Source organism: Pipistrellus hanaki (assembly GCF_964339955.1).
Source record: "Pipistrellus hanaki genome assembly, chromosome: 2".
In the NCBI taxonomy this organism is placed as follows: Eukaryota; Metazoa; Chordata; class Mammalia; order Chiroptera; family Vespertilionidae; genus Pipistrellus; species Pipistrellus hanaki.
The window spans coordinates 54,179,896-54,198,624 of NC_140504.1; the positions used below are offsets into that span (position 1 = coordinate 54,179,896).

Here is an 18,729-nt window from a genome sequence, read left to right on the forward strand (position 1 = left end):
TTTATCTTTTATATTTGTCACTTTGTCTCATTTTCTTTTTATCTTTTTTTTTCATTTTTTGTTTCTTCTTTCATTTAAGGCATTCTATTTTGTTGTTATTAATCCTCACCCGAGAATATTTTTTCTAGTTATTTTTAGAGAGTGGGAGGTAAAGGGGGAGAGAGAGAAACTTTTCATTGTGAGAGAGACACATCGATTGATTGCCTTCCACATGCACCCCAACCGAGCCTGCAACCAAGGTACGTGCCCTTGACTGGAATTGAACCCGCGAACCTTCAGTCCAAGAGGTGATGCTTTAACCACTGAACAAACTGGCTAGAGCTATCTTTATTTACTTTTGTATTCCTTCTTGTTTTGTCTTCTTTTTCTGAAATGATTATTTTCTTTTATATCAAGTTCTTCTTGAGTTCTGTCACCTTATTCTGAGTTTTTCAGTTCTGATTTATGTTGTTCTTTCATGGCTCATATAAGTTTCATAATTATTAACATCTTTTGAAAGACTGTAATTTTGATTTTTTTTAACATAACAAATTCTGTTATGTTTTTATAACCTGTAAATATATTATAGGTTATAACTGCTCCTTAGTTATTTTTTTATATTTATATTTTTTATTAAATTTATTGCAGTGACTGACATTGGTCAGCATGAAAATAATAGGTTTTGGGTATGGATTTCTATGTTATAAGATCTGTTTATTGCACCATGTGCTCACCACCCAAATTCAGATTTTCTCCTGTCACCATATATTAGGACCTCTTTCTCCCCATACGCTGGCTGCCAACACACTGCTGTTTGTGTTCACAAATTTCAGTTTTATGTCCCACAGTAGAGGCCCAGTGCATCCTTGCACGGGTGGGGTGCCTGCAAGGATGGGGCAGAAACCAGCTCTCCAACATCCCCCAAGGGGACCTGGATTTCGAGAGGACCATTCTTGGGTGACTCATCCTGGAATCGGGGCTCCCTCCTCTCTGGTTCCAAGTGTGTTACCTGAGAATTGCAGCTGCCAGGTCACCACAGCTCAGCAACTCCTGCATTGAGTGTCTGCCCCCTGGAGGTCATTGCACATAATAGCTACCAGTTGGATGGTCAAATAGTCAGATAATTTCTTAGGTTTCTATATATATAGTTATAAGTGAAATCATATGGTCCTTAGCTTTTTCTGACTGACTTATTTCACTTGGCATAATGTTCTCCAACTCTACCCATATTGTTGCAAATGGCCCTGTTTTATCCTTTCTTATGGCTGAGTAGTATTCCATTGTGTATATGTACCACATCTTTATCAAGTAATCTAATCGCAGGACATTTTGGTTGTTTTCATGTCTGGGTCACCCTGAATAATGAACACAGGAGTACATATATCTTTGTAAATACATGATTTTGAAGTTTTCAGGTATGTTCCAAAGAGAGGAATTGTTGGGTCATATGGTAGCTCTATTCTCAATTTTTTTGAGGAATCACAAATTGCTTCCCATAGTGGTTGTAACAGTCTACATTCCCACCAGCAGTGGATGAGGGTTCCCTTTTTCCACAACCTCTCCAACACTTGCTATTGCTTATCCTGTTGATAATGGCCACTCTGACAGGTATGAGGTGGTATCTCATTGTAGTTTTGATTTGCATTTCCCTGATTGCCAGTGAAGTTGAACATCTTTTCATATATCTATTGGTTATTCATATGTCTTTTTGGGAGAGGCATATTTTCGGGTCTTCTGCCCACTTTTTGATTGAGTTGTTTGTTTGGTGTTGAGTTTTATAAGTTCCTTTTATGTTTTGAAAATTAAACCTTTGTCAGAGCAACTGTTTTCAAATATCATTTCCCATCTGGTCAGCTACCTCTTTGTTTTGTTGTCAGTTTCTTTTGCTGTGTAGAAGCATTTTAGTTTGATATGGTCCCATTCATATATTTTTGCTTTGGGGTCAAGTTCATAAAATGTTCTCTATTGAGGTTTCCTGGTGATAAATCTCTCAGCTTCTGTATGTTTGGGAACCTCTTTATTTCCCCTTTATATTTAAAGGATAATATTGCGGGCTATGTTATTTGTGGCTGGTAATATTTCTCTTTTAGATGTTTGAGTATTTGGTTCCACTCTCTTTTGGTTTATAGAGTTTCTGCTGAGAAGTCTGATGAAATTCTGAGGGGTTTTCCTTTTCCCTGGCTACTTTGAGAATTTTTTCTTTGTCATTGATTTTTGACTGTGCCTTGGAGAGGCACTCTGTGGGTTAAGGTAACTAGGCGTTCTGTTTGCTTCTTGGATTTGAGGATCTAGTTATTTTTTTCTTTTTTTTAAATAAATTTTTATTGTTCACATTATTACAAATGTTCCTCTTTTTTTCCTTCCCTTCCTTGCTCTCCTCCACCAGGTTCCCACCCCACCCTTTGCCCTTTCCCCACCCCCCATTGTCCTCATCCCTAGGTGCACAGTTTATGTTCAGTCTCTTCCCACAACCCCTTCTCCCCTTTTCCCCAAGAATCGTCAGTTCACTCCCCTTCCATACCTCTGATTCTATTATATTCAACAGTTAATATTGTTCATCAGATTTTTTTTTAATTTCCTTGGTTTTTAGATTCACTTGTTGATAGTTACGTATTTGTTGTTCATTATTTTTATCTTTATTTACTTTCTCTTCCAAAAGAACCCCCTTCAGCAATTCATATAATTCTGATTTGGTGGTGATGAACTCCTTTAGCTTTTTTTTATTAGTGAAGCTCTTTATCTGGCCTTCTATTCTGAGTTGGCTTTGCTGGATAGATTATTTTTGGCTGTAGGTTCTTGCTATTCATCACCTTGAATATTTCTTGCCATTCCCATCTGGCCTGCATGGTTTCTGTTGAGAAATCAGCTGACAATGGCATGGGTGCTCCTTTATAGGTAACTACCTGCTTTGCTCTTGCTCCTTTTAATATTCTCTCTCTGTCTTTTGCTCTTGGAATTTTAATTATGATTTGTCTTGGCGTGGTCCTCTTTGGATTCCTTTTGTTTGGAGTTCTGTGTGCTTCCTGGACTTGTAAGTCTAATTCTTTCACCAGGTGGGGGAAGTTTTCTGTCACTATTTCTTTCAGTATGTTTTCGATATCTTGCTCTCTCTCATCTTATGGGACCCCCATAATTCTGATGTTGGTTCGCTTGAAGTTGTCCCAGAGGTTTCTTACATTATCTTCAACTTTCTGGATTCTCTTGCCTTCTAGCTTCTGTGGAGGAGTGTCTACTAGCTCTTTATGTTTCAAATCTTTGACTTGATTCTTGCTATCTTCCATTCTGTTTTTAGGACTCTGTATAATATTTTTTATTTCAGACAATGTATTCTTTATTTCTTGTTGATCCCTTATTATTTCTTGTTGATTCCTTATTAATTCTAGTTGATCCCTTTTCATATCCTCATAGGTCTTATCGACCTTTTCTAGGAAATTCTTGAAAAACCTTATAAGCGTAGATTTGAACTCTATATCCAGTCGCTTTTTGTCCTCCCTTTCTTTCGTTTGTGATCTTTTTCCTTGTCTCTGCATTTTCGCAGCTTCCCTGAGTTGGTGGCCTTAAAAGTCTCTGTGTTCTGCTTGGATGTAATTTCAGGGTGGAACCTACAGTCTCAGCCATGCCCTATGCAGCTCCTGAGTCTCAGTATTCCTTAGGGTCCTTCAGTACTCGCTGCAAGCACCTCTGAGAGAAAGGTGCCCTTGATTTTCACCTGCTACCAAACAGTCTAGTCTCTCCCCCAATGAGCCTGCAACTGGGGTTCAGTTCAGTTGGAAGTGGAGGTGGAGGTGACATTCAGAGCAGTCTGGAGCTTTTGTCTCCTTCCCGCCAGGGGGAATCCCGCGGCACAGCCAACCGTCCGTTCTCTGCGCACAGTGTGCGCACCTCCGGGGGCTCTGCTCCCCCGGGTTTCGCCTCACAGCCCACTCTCCCTCTGTTTGAGCCTGGGTCCCTGGGGTCTGGCCTAGAACTGGGGTTCAGAGCAATCGGAACTGGGGCTCAGCACAGTCCGGAGCTTTTATCTCCTTCCCTCTAGGGAACACCAGCCAAGCACTCAGCCACCCCTCTTCTCCTGCTCTGTCCTCTCCGTGCGCACAGCGTGTCTCCGTACCTTAGGCTTTCACAGCTCCTCTGATTTTCCTTCTGGTTTTCTCTTTCCTTCTCGTTGTAGAATTTCCAGTCAGTCAACTTTCCTGTAGTTCTGGGTAATGCCCATTTTATATTTTAGTTGTATTTTATTGAAATTGTTGTGTGCAGCTGCGGTTAGGTGTTTACCTGTGCAGCCATCTTGGATTCTCCGAGGATCTAGTTCTTTTCATAGGTTTGGGAACTTCTCAAACCTCCACTATTTGTTTGAATAGACTCTGTTCTATGTTTGAATAGACTCTGTTCTATGCTCCCTCTTCTTCTCCTCTGGAATGCCTATAATTCTAAACTTGCTTTTTCTAATGGAGTCAGATAATTCTCATGGAGCTCTTTAATTTTTCTTTATGCTCAGGTCTCTTCTTCCCTCTGTCATTGCTAGATTCTTATCTTCAGTATCACTTATTCTTTCCTCCATCTGTTGACTCTGTTTTCTGTGCTCAGTAGTTCACTCTTAATCTCCTTAATTGCATGTCTCATTTCCAGGATTTTTAATTGGTTCTTTTTTAAAGTTCCAATTTATTTGGTAAAGTACACGTCTTAGTCATTGATTTGTTTTCTGAGTGCATTGAATTGCCTGTCTATATTTTCTCACATCTCATTGAATATTTTCAGAACTACAATCTTGAAATTTCTGTCATTTTTATCACATATTTCTATGTGTTCCAACTTGCTTTCTGGAGATTTTTCATTTTCTTTCTGGTCATCCTCATTACTGTGGTTATTCTTAGTATTTGCTGCCCTTTGCCTGTACCAGTGGTCAGCAAACTGTGGCTCTGTTGACTAATGAGTTTGCCGATTACTGATCTAGAGTCTCGATTTCAATAATTACAGGCTGCTGTTGTTCCTTGTGATTAAGCCCCTATCCCAGTGGTCGGCAAACTCAGTCAATAGAGTGGCAAACTGTGGCTCGCGAACCGCAGTTTGCTGACCACTGGCCTGTACATTTATCTCTAAAGTGGTAATTCTATTTTCCAGTAGATTGTGCTAAATCGCAGATTTTGTGTTTTGTTTTGTTTTTTACCTCTGGATTTCCCAACCTCAACAGCTTCCATAAGACAGTCATGCTGTTTGGGGGTGAAGTTTGTTTTGCCCTCACCATAATGGCAACCCCTGACCTCTGGGTTTCTGCCCCAAGTACCTCTCCTGGGTATGTCACAGAGGGAGACAGCAGTTCTACTGCAATAGCTCTTGGTTTACAGATAATATTCTCCTGGACCCAACTCCAAGGGCAGTGGGGGGCGAGTTTTGGATTCCCAAGAGACAGCAGGACTCTGTGGTTCTGTTTCTTTGTCTGAAACACCACTGCTGGCTTAACAGTCCGCATGATTGAACCCCATGCTTTGTCATGCATCTGCTGACTCAGACTCTGTTCGCTCTTTTGCTGCTAGCCTTGCTGGGCTATCTGCTCCCCCGTCACCCACTGTCCCCCCAATAGCTCTCTGTTCTGGCCAAAGGAAGCGCCTGCTACTGCTGGCTTTCTTCCCTCTCCCTGCAGGCCATGTGTGCTTTCTTCACTTCTCGTCTCCCTATTTATTCCTGGCTGTCCACCTTTAGATGTTTCAATGTGTGGATTTCTCAGTTATGTGTCTGTGTTGAGCAGGAATTTCTTTGCTGAATTATAATTGGTTAACTTGTTGAAATTTCAAGGGTAAAGAATAAGAGGCTATCCCATGCCTCCATTCCTCTGATGTCACTTCCTTAGTTGTTTTGTAATTGTGACTTAGGGGCGTTGACCTTGATCCTTTCTGCTCCTTATTTTTTTGTGTGAAATCAATTTCCCTCAATGTATGAAAGGAATCTTAGTGTAGGAAAACTTTTTTGACTTGTCTCTTCTGTTTTTTTGTGTTGTGTTCAAAGATATGACAGTTGGATTTCTAAGTTTTTCTTGGTTATACCAAAACATAGTTGTGGTTAGTGGAAAATTATATTTCTTCAGTTTTTAAATTAAAATTAAATAATGTTAGTAACAAAATTCCTTATTCATATTAGTCATATTTCAAGCCTTTTGTGGCCATATATGGCTAGTTGATAATGAGTTATGTGGCACATGTATAAACCTTTTTCTTCTATTTTGGTTATCACTACTCTGCTTAATTTTCATTTCATTTCTAGACATTCTTAGTATAGGTCTGTGTATTGTAAGGCAGCCCTGCTAAGACAGTTTTGAGAGTTCAAAGGAACTAGGTTGTTCTAGCCTGTTAGTCCTTCTTACTGTTGACCCCTTGCATTTACCCAATATTAGAAAATGGGCAAGTCCTGCCAATTTAAGCTGCTTTAAGATTGGACAACTGTGTTTTCCAGTAAGTGCTTATTGGCTCTTCAGGGTTTTCCTGTTCTCAAGGCCATCAGATGTTGCTCTATCGCTTCCTCTCACAGATTCTAACACCAGTTCTTGTGCCTTTGGGTGGATTGTTCTAATTGCTTATATTTTGGAGTTTGTGGGACTATCTTTCTAATTTTATTATAAATATTTTCTGTAAGTTCTGGTTTTGTTGTCTAGTTGTACTATCCCTTTCTATGTGAAAGATATTTTCACTTATTCATTTATGTTTTTGTGAGAGACATTTTTAAAATGCTGTTATTGCTTTTATCTTCCTGAAAAATAATTTGATAATCATTCTTTTAAAGCTGCAATACATACAGTTCCTTTTTGTTTTAAGAGGAAGTTAGAAGGATATTGGTAGATATTTAGGGTGGATAAAAAGGGAGATGAAAGAATTAAGAGTGCTAAGTAGTTTGATTAAACTTTTTTTTTTCTTCTGTGTCTTCAGTTTGATAAAAGTTCAACAGAGATGGAAGAATTTTCAATGATGAAACAACAGCTCCAAGAGAAGGAGGAACTCATTAGCACTTTACAAGGCCAACTCAGCCAGACACAGGCAGAGCAAGCTGCTCAGGTAGGGTGGAAGGTACTTCATAATAGTCAAAATAAAGAATCACGAAAATCTAATGGGTTATTACATGACAAGTCAATTCAGACACTCACTTGTAAAACTGTAGCAGGTGAAAGTATAAAGCTAGAGTGTTATACTAGAAATTAGAAGGTTGTGGTAGAAGAATTAGAAGTGTTACTTACCTTGATGAATTTGCCTCAGCCTAATTGATCTCTGTTTCTTAGTTTTACAGGTCCAGATATTTGATTTTAATAACACCCAGAGATTCAATCTCTTAGGAATCGGTTCATGCTAAGTTCAAAAGAAACTGATAGATAAACTAAAAGAAATACAAATGATTAGGTCCATTCTTTCCTTTGAATAAAATCTTAGTGGGAAGTTAAATTATAATCTATAATCAGAAGATTACATAGTGAGTATTTAATGAGAAGGTGGTATAGTTTTTGTGGGTTTAATATTAAATGGAACTTAGTATCTAGTGACATTCTTCATATATTTTTTCTTCTACCAGGAACAGAATGTTTGGACTGGTGTCCTTAACTCTTTCTCTCTGATTATTGTTCTATATTTCCAGTTTTACCACCTACCCCTATATTTTTTCTTTGGGAATGCTTTTGACTCATGACACATTTCTTTTTTTCCTGAAGTGTCTTTGCATCAGATGTTTACTTTATTGATAACTTGCAGTATTAGTGGTGCCTTCTTTCTGTAGATGGTCTACTGCTGTAAATACAGTTAAACTATATGTTCTGAAATCCTTACTTTTATCTATTAGCTTTTATTGTATCCTTTTCATATATAAGCACTATTTATGAAATTTAGGATGGAAAATACAAAATATAAATTTACTAACAAGTGGTTTAAAATATGGAAAGCTAAGATATATAAACATATTAACAGATTCATCATAATGCAAGTCATTCCAAGTAAGTGCATAGCAACAGCAACACAGACTAAAAGTATTTTGGAAAGGTGAAAATATTTTGTAAGGTGAGTGTGACAAGAGTTCAAAAGAAACTTAGGCAAAATTGTGATGGATAGATAATGTAATATTCTTGACAAGATAGGGGAAGGTATTCCATTTGTGGAGAATGGTATGAGCAGTCTCAGAGAGGAAAAAGACTATGGAACATTTATGGGAAAGGATGTGTATATGCATTTGGCTAATGAGGGGACTTCAGTGCCTATACACTTGAAACATAGGATTCCAAATTCATAGTGATGTCAGAATTTAGATGATCACAAAAATATTGAAGATCTTTTCTTACCTGAAAGGAAAGCCAAGGTCAAATCAAGGTGTCACGAATTGAGAAATCAGCAATAGTTAAGGACCAATGCAAAACGGACACCTAAAATCTGGTGGGCATGCTCAACCAGAGATTTTAATGAAATGAATAAGCAGGCGCACACACGTGTGTGTGTAAACACATGCATGCACACACACACACAGAAAACCTCAAAACAGCACTGATACTGACTAGCTCACAGTCAGTCAATATATTTTTATTTCATTCTACTAAGAGCCAGTTTCAAGTGAGGATGATCTAGAACTCTTCAAATAATGACAACTAAAAAGAGCTATTTGGGGAGGTGGTGTGGGTTGGGAAATACACAAAGTTTTTTAGTAGAAGCAATTCTTTGAAAATAAGTCTAGAAAAAAATATTCATATTTTCTGTTGCAGAGGACCCTGAATAAAAGATCCATTAGTTTGAAGTTTGACTTATGAGAATTTCACTGGAACTTTTCGAGCATGAATATAACATTGAAAGAAGTGTCTAGGGCTTAACAGAAATCTAACTTCACTTTGTATGTTTAATATTCCATCCTCCTTGAAACTTTAAAAAATATATAACTATTGAATACTTAAACATTTCTAGAAACTATGCAAATATAATTTTCTATCAGAATTTATATTTAGGGTGGCTTCTGAATTTGATAATAGGCTTTCTGTCACATTTGGAAGTTACTGTCAGACCTGCTTCTCTTCCAACATTATCAACTTTGACATTTAAACTTTAATTAGAAGAACCTATTGTTTATCAGTTCTCAGTGTCAATCTTTGGAGAGTAGTCTGTGAGTTCTGTTTGTGACATTTGGGGAGAGTAACTTGTATAGTTTCTCTGGTGTGTGTCTTTAGTTGAGTTCCATGCAGCAGGTGGTCCGAGAGAAAGATGCCCGCTTTGAAACACAGGTTCGTCTTCATGAAGATGAGCTTCTTCAGTTAGTAACCCAGGCAGATGTGGAAACAGAGATGCAACAGGTGTGTTGCTAAAACTTAGTAGAATGACTATCATTTTGGTTAACATTTAATTAAATTGTCACAGCCATTTTTTTCACCATTACCCACTGCTCTTCACATGGTCTTAGCGTGCTCCTTAATTGGCTTCTTTTTGGGCTTCTTTTTGGTGTCCTTGTCTTCTGTTGCATATTGATTATTTTTTTCCTTATCCTTACCTTGCCTCTTTAACCAGGTTGTTGGTACTCAAAAGCTGAGTTTAATTGGCAAATGTATGTGGTAGTGAGAAATTGGTTTCCTTTTGGTTTGCTGATCATAAGCTATTACCTATGTGCATTAAAAGCCTGATCCAAAGCTTCAAATCAATGAAGCCAGTCTTAAATGTTCAAAAATTAAATTCAAATCGGATTGATTTTGAAACCATGAAGTCTTTCATCGAGTCAATATTTTAAAAAATTTTATTGAATCTCTTAAGAATTGTCTTCATTGATTTTGAACTTTTCAGCTACTAACTCAAAGGTATTTGTTTCTATTTAGTGTGTAGTGCAGTGTGGTAGCTAAAGGGACTCCAGTGGCCTTTCATGTTTGATCCATTTAATTATTTTGAGTGAAAACTTTTTCCAAGTTCTAAGCAGTCCTTCAGACTACACCACTGAGGTTTCAGAAATCGACACTTTTTAAAGTAGAATATTAATGTATACATGTATCATAGATTTATTCATTCAACAAATGTTTATTGAGTGCATGTCCCGTGCATGACACTAAAAGAAAAATGGTTCTTGCCTGCAGAGAAAACAGGTTCTTGCCTGTTTTCTTTGATGAGTGAGATATATATGTACCTGTGTTATTTAAGTACAGGACATTGACTATATAATTTTTAAAAGTGGGTGTGTATCATTTTTTTTAAATCTGAGAAAGGCTCCCTAATTCAGGTACTTGCTTGTATCTCAGTTTGTTGGTTGTCAGTGCTCTGGAAGAGACCTTTTTCGAGATTCTTTCTTGCTGCTGGTTGGGAAGCATGGCATGCTGGTGTCCCACTCTTAAATCTGTTATCCTCAACGTCAAGAAATCCTGAGTGCACAAATATTCATGGCATTTTGAAAAGTAAGCAGATAGCAGTGCTCATGTGTTAGCACATTATGTCTAAAATGTTTTCTTCTCAGAAACTGCGGGTGCTACAGAGGAAACTTGAAGAGCAGGAGGAAGCCTTGTTGGGCCGTGCTCAGGTTGTGGACCTGTTGCAACAGGAGCTGACTGCTGCCGAACAGAGAAACCAGGTACTGCCCTCTGATCTCCACTGCCTGCCTCAACACTACTCATTTCTACTATAGTTTGCCAGGCAGCAGGTATAAGATTTTGTTATATGTTTTCAGAGAATTGATGGCATTTATTCATTCTTTCAACAAATTCCCTGTGGTGGTGATTCATTCTAAGCAAAACAGATACAGTACAGTTTTTCCCTCGTGAAGCTTACATTTAACACATTTTTAATTTAGTATTTCCTGTAATTTTTTTTTACTTTATTTTTATTGTTGACACTATTACAGATATGCCCCTTTACCTCCCATCTTTGCCCACCTCCAACCAGCTCCCCCTCCTTCTCTTTACCCATCACTATACTGTTGTCTGTGAGCTGTGCATATGTGTTCTTTGGCTAATCTCTTTACCTTCTTCCATCCAGTCCTCTCCTCTCCTGTCCGCTATGAACTTACATTTCATATGTTTCTTTGCCTTTGTGATTTTATACCTTGGGTCTTACTTTCTCTAGAATGTCATATGTTCCTCTGGTGACTCTTTTCTATCAGTTTACGTCTTCTCTGCCTTGAATGATTCTTGTGCTTTATGTACTGTCCCTTCTTTGTTTTTGCTGGTTGACTTTCTGTTGGATTGAATTAATCCCACCATTTTGTAATATTCCCTTGAATCTAAAGGTGATCAAGAATGCTGATGTTCTAAGATGTTAAACTCAAGTATTCCATCCCATGACTGTAATCCACCTTATTGTTCTCTTTCTTAGATTTTCTTAACCTTTCTTTTCATTGAGGTTCCTTGATCCTTTCAGTCAGTTTGTTTCTTTAGTATTAGTTCTTTTTGGCCTCTATTTTTTGCCTGTCCAGTATAGACCCATGTTCAATTATTTTGGCTATTCTTCTACCAGCCCTTGGATTCCTTGTGTCTCTGCCCTATCACATTTAAAGAGCCACATTGTAATGTGGAATTGGTGTCACAGCTCACATTCTCTGCTTGTTCACGTGAGTGCATATGCTGCTGGAAAAAATCAGGCATCTCCTTTTTTCTTAATTTTCAACTCTTTTAAAGAAGGACTTTCTTGCATAGAAACCTGTTCCCTTATATCCAATCCTATCAAAAGCCATATCCTGACACTGAGGCCCCTTTCTGGCTGTCATCAGATAATCAGGTTCAAATCCTAGTTATTCCACTTACTAGATTAGTACTTTATAGATGATTGCATATATGCGACTTTTGGTAAATTTCCTTCCTTCTCTGCTCCTTTTAATATCTTTTAAGTATCTCTTTCGTGGTGTCTATAATTTTGCATTATAATGATCTAAGTGTGACTCTTCCACTGAACTCAGGGACTGGATTTGTTCATTCATTCATTCATTCATTCATTCATTCATTTTTTTGATTACCATGTGCTCAAAATACCATATACTGTGCTATGTGCTAGAGAGCAATGTTGATAAAATAGATACAGTCTCTTTCTATTATTGATTTTATTTTGTAATGGGAGAGACAGAAATTAAAAGATAATGACTCAAATAAATATGTACAATTAATGGCACAAATAAATACAAACTCTCAAAAGTATCAAGAAGCAAACAGTGAGAGTCTTATGCAGTTGTAGGTTTGGTGCTTAGTGTCTAGTCCATGCTTCACCTAGAAGAGGCACTTCCCTTTGCTTATTGAGATGAAAGAATGAATTTATGGTTCAGGAAACTTTGTCTTTTTTTCTTAGGTTCTCTCTCAGCAGTTACAGCAGATAGAAGCTGAGCATAATACTTTAAGAAACACTATTGAAACGGAAAGACAGGAGTCCAAGATTCTGATGGAAAAGATGGACCTAGAATTGGCAGATAGAAAATTATCCGTTCATAATCTGCAGGAAGAAATGCATCATCTACTGGAGCAGCTTGAGCAAGCAGGTCAAGCGCAGGCTGAACTTCAGTCCCAGTACAGTGCTTTGGAGCAGAAGCACAAAACCGAAATCGAAGAGAAGACCTCTCGCATTTTGAGTCTTCAAAAGATCGAGCAAGAACTACACTCAGCCTGTGATGCTGTAAAGGATGAAAATTCAAAGCTTCTCCAAGAGAGGCGTGAGCAGGCACTTCATTCAGCCCAGGCCATTCAGCAGCTGGAAGGTCAGTGTTTCATTGCTTTAGAAGCTCACTTGTCCAGAACTTGAGTGCTCCTCCTTCAGAATTTTAGGGTTAATGGCATCATTTTCTCAAACCAACTGAATTAATAGAAGGATTGAGAAAGGCATCTCTTCTGAACTCGTTGTTGTGTTTCTTTTGTCTCTGACAAAAATTATAATCTTGCTTAATACTATAATTATCATTACAGTACTAAAAACTATTGATAATGATGTGTCAGATATTTAAAGAAATGCTATGTGAAATATGACTGGGGTCTGAAGGGGTTCAGTGACTGAAATGAGTAGGATTTGAATTAATTTGTGGATAACTCAGGCCAGATCTGGGTGCATAGGTAGGGGACATGGATCTGAATGCTTTTCTTATAATTGAAAATTTATTTTCAAAGAAAACTTTTATCCTTTATGAAAGTTTAAGAAAACATTGTTATAATAAGAGGTCTAATTTAGTTTAATTCTAATAGATTGGCATATACGTAAAGAATGAAGTTCAAGGTCTGTATTGAAGAACTGAACATTAACTAGAAAGCCTGAGGCGCATAAGAGGGGAACGGTGTGTTACAAGCACACTGTCCTCTTAAGTAAACCACATTCATATTTATAATTCCTATAAAATTGCCATGGGCTTTATAACACTTCAGAGAAGAGTAAAAAAATAAAACAAAAAATGGCATGTAGGCCTGTTTTATTTTACCTCTGAAGCAAGGGGCTTACTGAGGATGCCTTTTGGTCCTTGAGATCATTTAAACAGTTTAAAAAATGTTGTCATTGGTGGCATAATTGTAATTAAGAAAACTAAACAGCATATAATATATCCCTAGAAAATAATAACTCACTAAGTTTCAGACTTGAGGAAGAGATTATTTCTATTTATTTTTTTCCCCTTAGATCAACTTGAGCAAAAATCCAAGGAAATTAGCCAATTTCTAAATAAACCAACTTTGCAGAATGATGAAATAGCAACTCAGACTTCTTTCCCAGATATTTCTAATGAGGGTGCACAGGTAATTAAATGTACATTTATTATGAATATCGTCTATTTGTGTTTGGGTATTCTAATGAGAATTTATTCCAGAAGGCAGTATAATAAACCTTCTGTCCTCCGGCCTCATAAAATGCTTTTGTGGAAGGAATCAGGAAGATATTAATTTAGTGTCTCAGGAACAAATAATGAGAAAAAAGTAGATAACAAGCACCATGATCTCAGGAGCCCTTCTGATTCTAAGATCTTAAAAGTCTGTATTGGAGAGTAATCAATTCTTTTTTAATCAATAATCACTTTTCTCAGTTGAGAAGGCAATTTCATTTTTGGTAGGCTGAGATTTGATCAGGTTTAATGCATGTGTTTTAGCCTAACCAAATTTATTAGTGTATTATAGAAATCATAATGTTCTCATTAATTAATTAACAGTAAAACATTTAATTACCAAGTGGCCGTTGGTTGGCCAGCATTTTCTTTCTACCTTCTATAAAAATTTTTGTGGGAAGTTAGTTTATAATCACAAGAAGGCTGCTAATGGAGCATGAATATTAGAACAAAGGGAGTTAGCTTGATGATCTTAATTAGCTCGTGTCAAACTAGGATTCTTGGATTCATTCATCTTTATATATGGAGATAAGAATATATCTTTCCAAATTGACAGACATATTGTCTAGCAGAATCCCATGTTCCCTGGGCAGTACTATGCACTGATTTAAAACTTTTGCTTCCTGGTTTCTAGCATCTAGGGCTTTTAATCTCTTCTATCATTCTCAACTTTTTCCTCCAATGTTTTGTTAAGACATTTTAAACAATTCAAAAAAATTGAAAGACTAGATTCTGTCACTAACATCTTATTGTATTTGCTTTACCAAATTTCCATTTATCCAATGATTCATCTTAATTTTTTTTTACATATTTTATACTTTTCTCTAAATATCTCAGCATGCATGTTATTGACTAGATTTTAATATTTGTTTATAGTTCTTTTGAGTATTTACAAAACATGAAATGTAAAAATATTAAGTATATCGTTCCCTGAGTTTTGGTAAATGCATATACATGTGTTATCCAAATCCTTAACAAGATATATTATGATAATATTCTCATACCCCTTTTTTTTAATTGGGGTTATATTGGTTAATAAAGCCGTGGCTTTTCTGTGTTTCACCTGCCCTATATAAAGCAAATTGGGAACTTCCCTCAGAATAAAAGCCATAAAATCCTTACACTCATCTCTTGTCATTTCTTGAAGCATGAAATGAAGGTTTGAGGCTAAGTGAGCTATAAAGACACTCAAGGCTCAAAAATTTTACAATTTTCTGAAAAATATATAGAATAATCCCCTTGGAGAACAAAAATATATAAAAAGGCATAAAACTAAAGGTGTGGCATAATTTGATATTGCCTGTCATTAGAAAAAGCAAATAATACATATGCATAAATGAAACACAAGCAAAAAACAATTGTGGCTCTTCTTCCTTTCCTAAAGGGTACATATTACTTTGCCTGTGTTCTTCCTTGAGAGCTTCTCTTTATGTTCAGTCTCCTGGAGAATGACCTGGTTATCAGGTGGCATTAGTCTAATTTTGTGATGTTATGTATTTGTGGACCTGAAAATGTTTTTTTCTATGCAATACACTTGGGATCTCTGTCTTTTAATCCAGGCTTCAGTTTTACATTAAAAAACCAATGAACTAGAAGCTTGTGTGAAATATTTTTTCTTCCTAGAAAATACATTCTTTAATAATTACTTAAGCAATAAGTAGATGCTCTTTTTTTAAATGTATTTTTTTATTGATTTCAGAGAGGAAGGGAGAGGAAGAGAGAGATAGAAACATCAATGATGAGAGAGAATCATTGATCGGCTGCCTCCTACATGCCCTCTACTGGGGAATGAGCCCACAATCTGGGCATGTGCCATGACAGGGAATTGAACCGTGACCTTCTAGTTCATATCATTATGTTCAACCACTGAGCCATGCCATCTGAGCAGTAATGCTACTTTTAACACATTTTCATGGCTGAAGAATTTTTAGAAGACAAAAATGCTTGAGGCTATCTGGCACTAGTATGAAAGTTTTTCACCGGAGACAATTTGTTCTTTTTCTACAATTCAGGTGACCACTGAGGAGAATATTGCCTTTTTGCAGAAGAGAGTGGTAGAACTAGAGAAGGAAAAGGGTGCCTTGCTCCATAGTTCCATAGAACTGGAGGAATTGAAAGCTGAGAATGGTATGTATAGATAAAAATAATAATTCTATCTTCTTAACCCACAAGTGCTTCTACTTTTACCATGATATGCATATAATATATAAATTTTCTAATTATTCGATAATAAAGATCTTACTTAGATAGCCGAGGGGGTGTTATTGAAGATAGGATTAACGTACATTTAAACAGTTTAAACATAATACCAATGTTTACTGTAACTTCTTGCAGCATAGGTTATAAATGCTGCGGGATATCTATATTATATTCATTTTGAAGTACTTAAGGACTATTATAGGAAGAATGGTCTAAATAGGACTTTAATAAAATGATGAATTTTTAAATAAGAAAAATGAAAAAAGAACAGAAATGCCTGGTAATAAATTTGTGAGATGAGGTAATAGAGAGTATAAATAAAGGTTCAAAGGTAGAAACCATTGTTGGTTTTATTCATGCTATAGTCAACTGAGAACACTATACTTATCTAAGGATTTAGCTAGAGTGTTATCTTTTTCAGGAAGTCGACTTTGATCCCCCAAAGTTGGGTTAAATTCATTTTTGTGCTTTTGTAACATCCTTGCATTCCTTTAACATTATATTAAAATAATGATGTTTATACTTTACACTGTTTGCTCTTCAGAGATGAAGTTAAGCTGTTTCAGGACAGGAGCCATTTTTGTTGTTCTTTGTTGTACCTTTTATCAACAACTAGAATAGTATTAGTCAAATAGTAGCTGCTGAATAAAGTTATGTTGGGTTGAACTAAATTTAGCATTTTATTCTGTAGGAATGTGTGTGAATAGTTAGTAAGAATGAAGACATACCTTCTCCCATTTATCACCCACTTCACAAGGACTTTCTGATTTTAGTAGCATTTAGTTAATGCTTTACTAATCTGTTTTATACTGGATAAACTAATATGCTATGTCTTGAGTGAAAATGAATATCAAGTAAAGTTTGTCTCATTTCTTAAATGCTAAAGCCAGTATTTCCACCTTAATCATGTTACAGTTCCACTTAGCTCTAAACTGGGGATTATTCCTTTATTAGACTACTAGAGGCCCAGTGCACACATTTGTGCACGGCGGGAGGGGGATTCCTCAGTCCGGCTTTCACCCTCTTGCAATCCGAGACCCCTCAGGGAATGTCCACCTGCCACCTGCCTGTGGGAAGCGGGCCTAAGCCAGCAGTCGGACATCCCCTGAGGGGTCCTCAGCACTGCCATGGAGGTGGGAGAGGTTCCCGTCACCACTGCTGCACTTGCCAGCCATGAGCCAGACTTCTGGCTGAGTGGCGCTCTCCTTGTGGGAGCGCACTGACCACCAGTGGACAGTTCCTGTGTTGAGTGTCTGCCCCCCAGTGGTCAGTGTGCATCATAGCAACCAGTCTTTCTGCTGTTCGGTCAATTTGCATATTAGGGTTTTTTATATATGGGATTTCCAACATTGTTCCCATCACAAATTCAGCTCATTGTTCAACCCACTCAAAGCACTTCTTTGAGACCTATCCATGATGCTTATTTTGCAGTTTTACAAACAATACTTACCATTGTCATGCAGCTCATTATGGTTTAGAGGTGTTACATGCATTCTATTCTCCTTGCTCTCCCCTGCAGAGACCATTAATACAAACAAAGGAAAAAAAAAAAGGATTTTTTTGTATTAGTTTTCCCATCTGGTCTTATAGGTTACCTTTGCTTTATGCATCATGTTCCGCTCACCTCATCCTTTACATTCTTCTCAAGTAATCTTATGAAGTGTCTGAACATATTGTATGACTTAAATTTATTTATTTCATGAACGTTCATTCAGCAAATTTTTATTTGTCAGGCACTAACTAATCTAGTTGCCATTTCTATCTTATACCTGCTCTTTTCTTGCCATTTCTTTTTAGTAAGACTTTTCTCTCCCAAACTACTTTTTTTCTGTTTCTTTCCTCTTGATTATTTCATGTATCTCACATAGCCTCATACATTTGGGTTTCTAAACACTTTACCTATATCTTCTAAGGATATTTATTTTGTGACTTTCAGAAAAACTATCTTCTCTGATTACTCTCCTGGAGGCTCAGAATAATACTGGAGAGGCAGATAGAAAAGTCAGTGAGGTAAGTGATGCATTCTTAAAATAACCAGAATGTGAACTAGATCACAAGGATTTAGTTTCAAACCTAAACATTTCTGCAATTTTCTAATGTTGACAGAGAATTACATTACCTCGAAAGTTAGATCTGTTTAAGAAATTCAGTGATTATTATTTCCTCATTTGTTTCTGAATTTTTTGTTTCTGAATATTTTGTTCTGAACAAATAAAAACAGATTTGATAACCCATTTCTCATAATGGGTTATCATTTATCTCAACTTCTTTGCCCATCTCAAAACAGTTTCTCAGTAAAGTGCTCAGATAAACTCTCTAGCTCATCCCGTTCCCCCTCCACCCCACCCCACCCCACCCCAATCAGTTAGCACAGTTTCACTTAGAATTATATTTGAAAGGTATTTTTGGATGATGTTGCTTTTTATAATCTGAAAATTACTATAATGTGTGATTCCTTAATATCCTGTTGATTTAAATTCATTGTTGTTAATAGGTGTTTCATTAGCTGTGTTTTTCCAATCAATAAGTCAATGATAGAGTTGTAAATAACCTTGAGAAATAATGTAATTTCTTTTTTTTTTCTCTGTTCATTCAAAACATATTTATTGAACAATTGCTCTGAGCCATACATGATACAATCCATTAGGAATAATGTAACTTCTTAACAGAAGTGTCTGCTTGCTTATTGTATTAGAGTTCTCCAGAGAAACAGAACTATATAATAGGAAGTGTGTGTGTGTGTGTGTGTGTGTGTGTGTGTGCGTGCGTGTGCATGTATATATATGGAGAGAG

General features: G+C 36.8%; 1 protein-coding gene across 12 annotated transcripts in view; it reads left to right on the forward strand.

Annotated features, from left to right (window-relative positions):
• The window catches only part of GOLGB1 (golgin B1), an 85,561-nt gene that overhangs the window by 28,676 nt on the left and 38,156 nt on the right, over nucleotides 1-18,729 (forward strand). For 8 of the 12 annotated variants that reach the window (XM_084871452.1, XM_084871444.1, XM_084871450.1 and 5 more), the window contains 7 exons: nucleotides 6,894-7,019; nucleotides 9,155-9,277; nucleotides 10,417-10,530; nucleotides 12,234-12,636; nucleotides 13,539-13,654; nucleotides 15,750-15,864; nucleotides 17,873-17,946. In XM_084871452.1, the coding sequence (XP_084727578.1) occupies nucleotides 6,894-7,019; nucleotides 9,155-9,277; nucleotides 10,417-10,530; nucleotides 12,234-12,636; nucleotides 13,539-13,654; nucleotides 15,750-15,864; nucleotides 17,873-17,946 (1,071 nt within the window). The remainder of the gene's footprint in view (nucleotides 1-6,893; nucleotides 7,020-9,154; nucleotides 9,278-10,416; nucleotides 10,531-12,233; nucleotides 12,637-13,538; nucleotides 13,655-15,749; nucleotides 15,865-17,872; nucleotides 17,947-18,729) is intronic. The other 4 variants (XM_084871449.1, XM_084871454.1, XM_084871447.1 and 1 more) reach the window with 2 other exon arrangements.